The 2,899-nt window shown below is 45.5% G+C and overlaps 1 protein-coding gene across 1 annotated transcript in view; it reads left to right on the forward strand.

Annotated features, from left to right (window-relative positions):
* Positions 1–2,899, forward strand: part of LRRC29 (leucine rich repeat containing 29) — a 12,118-nt gene that overhangs the window by 2,881 nt on the left and 6,338 nt on the right. The window contains exon 2 of the mRNA XM_015567859.1: positions 459–560. Coding sequence (XP_015423345.1) covers positions 459–560 — 102 coding nt within the window. The remainder of the gene's footprint in view (positions 1–458; positions 561–2,899) is intronic.

The following is a 2,899-nucleotide window of genomic DNA, read 5'->3' on the forward strand; positions in this document are numbered from 1 at the left end:
AGGAAGGCGTATACCTTCCTGGAAATCAGAGCAGCACCTGACTTGCTATGTTGTAGATCCTATGCAAGATATGTTATTTAATTCTCACAATATATATTAAACCTCATACCACTGCCATTTTGCAGATAAGAACAACAAGGCTCAGAGAGGTCAGTTGATAGAGTAAGGATTTGAATTAGGTTGATGTGGTTCCAATGCCCAGGCTCTTATGACGTAACTGAGCAGGACGTTTGATTTTTTATCAGTCTGTACAATCCTGTATCCAGACAAAGTAAAGGTTCATTCACAGCAAAGATACTTGGGAGGCAGAGATAGGACATGAGGACTCTGTGAAGCTTAGGATTCAAGATAAAGTGAAGCCAGTGATCTCGTCCCCTCAGCCCTGCTGTGCTATCAGCCAGAGAAAGTTCCCCAGGCCCCCAGCTCTAACAGCCCAATGCCCTCTCTTTTCCCCTCAGATGCTCACATATATTCTGAGCTTCCTGCCTCTGTCAGATCAGAAAGAGGCCTCCCTCGTGAGTCGGGCTTGGTACTACGCAGCCCAGAATGCCCTTCGGGAGGTAAGGTGCCCACCCTCACCTGGCCCTTTCTCAGTTGTCTCTCACATCAGCTTGCTCATGGCCCTGCTCATACATCGTCCATCCATGTATTCATCCTACATATTCATACATACATTATGTGCGTACATACTTGGCTCTGGGACTCTACAGATGAATAAGGCATAGCCCCTCCCCGAGGAGCCCATAGTCCAGGGGAGGAGAAAGACAAGTGATCATAACATCCTGTGCTCAGTGCTGTGACACTGGAATGAAGGGTGCACCGGAAACATGAGGAAGGACATCCAAAGGAGACCATCAGCTTCGGGGAGGGCTTCCTGAAGGAATAGGGTGAGGATGAAGGTTGGCCTTCAAGGACTGGTAGCAACCACAGGTGAAGGCACCAAGGTGTGAAATAGTTCTGGAAACAACCGCAGTGGTTCCCAGTAACGAGCGTAGATGTGTGTAGGACAAGTGGTAAGCGATGAGGTCAGAAAGGGGTCAGGCTACAAGCTGGTAGATGTGCCAGGTGGCATTGCTGGGGTTTTCTCCTGGTTACCATCCTGGAGCCTTTAAAGGAATGTTAAGGCTGGGGAGTGACACAGGGTGATTTGTTTCTTAGAATTCTGCAGTGCAGAGTGGGCTAGAGAAGGGGAGGCAGAGAATAGGGAGACAGCCCAGCTTGGAGGTGAATGCAGACATCGGTCCGAGTTTGAAAGGCAAGCAATGGTAACTCCTTGTTTTAATTTGTACTTATTACTGAGATTGAATAGTTTTCTCATTAGTTGACCATTTATATTTCCCTCTTTTTGTTTATTCATGTTCTTTATCCATTTAACTATTGGGGTCTCAGTATTCTTATCTATTTGTATACAATTTTTATATATTAAAGAGCTTAATCTTTTACATATTTATTGAAATATATTCCTAGTATGTTTGCCTTTTAATTTTATTTGTAGATATGTGTATATTTATGAGATACAGAGATTAAACTTCGATGTTGTTGATTTTGAACATCCTTTTATTTCTTCCATTGCTTTTTATTTTAACATGTTTTTAGTGATTTTTTATAGAGAGAGGGGGAGGGAGGAGAGGAAAAAAAGAGAGAGAGAGAAACATTGATCTGTTGCCTCCTGTTAAACCCACAACCAGGGTATGTGCCCTGACTGGGAATAGAACCGGCAACCTTTTGGTGCATGGAACAATGCTCAACCAACTGAGCCACACCGGTGGCTCTTCCATTGCTTTTTAAACTTAGGGATCCCTTGCCTCTTCAGAGATTTGGTAAATATACACTCGTGTTTTCTTGTTTTTTTATTAGACTTTCTTTTTGCTCACAGCAAAATTGCTTCTTCTGTTTTACAGCGTGAATCTTTATATTGTTTCTACCAGTGAAATTATTTTGATTTATGCTATGAGATAGAAGCTAAACTGATTAGTTTTCAATTAGCCCAAATACCATTTATGTATAATCCTCCCTTCCCCTTCCCTGCTGGATTGGAATCCGCATTTGTCACATATTAAATGTGGAGAGCCTGTTGCCGAGTTTCCTATCCAGTGTCATTGAGCTTACTGTCGGAAGGAATTTGATTTGGACCTGTTTAAAACTTGAAGTATGAGACATCTGGATGGTAAAATCTAGTTGGTAGTTGGATTTCCGGGCAGGATGATAAGGAGGTAGTGCCCAGCGAGTAGATGCTATGGAAGGTTCCGGCTCACCAGGCCAGGCTAGGATGCTGGACTCAGTGGCTTCTTATTTTCCCTGACCTGCCCCATTTACTCCCAATTTTTCTCAAATAAGAAAGTAGACAAAGCAGCCCCCCGACATACACCCAGGCTCTGCCTGTTCCCAGGGGTGGGGGCTGGAGGCTAGTTGCCTGCTGCTGGGTTGGTCACTGTGAAGAACTTAGGACATTTCAGCTTCTGCCCTCCTCTGCCTTCACCTCTGCCTTCACCTGGAGATCTAACTCCTCTCTAAACACCAAAGCCCCTGAGTTCCAGGGCCTGTCTCCCCAAGGCCTCCTAGAGAATAGAGAACAGGTGAGTTCGTTTTGGGCTTCTGTACCAGCAGAGAGAAGGCCGTTCCTCCATCAGGTGGCTCTCCAAGTCTGCACACAGAGGCCTGGAGCCTCAGCTCGGGCTTCAGGAGGTACAACGAAGTCCTGGCCTCTCACAGTCAAAGGACATGTGTCACTTTTAGCAGGTGTAGGGCATTTCCTAAAGGACTTTGCATTTACTCTGAAGACACCAGCATTGGGAAAGGAGGAGACCAAGGGCTAGCTGGCCCCTCTGTGGATAGGGCGGCTAAATCTGGAGTAGGTACCCTTATAGTCCTCCCTTGAGCCTCTAGAACAGCGGTTCTC

This window comes from Myotis davidii, unplaced genomic scaffold (assembly GCF_000327345.1).
Source record: "Myotis davidii unplaced genomic scaffold, ASM32734v1 scaffold243, whole genome shotgun sequence".
NCBI classification, from domain to species: domain Eukaryota; kingdom Metazoa; phylum Chordata; class Mammalia; order Chiroptera; family Vespertilionidae; genus Myotis; species Myotis davidii.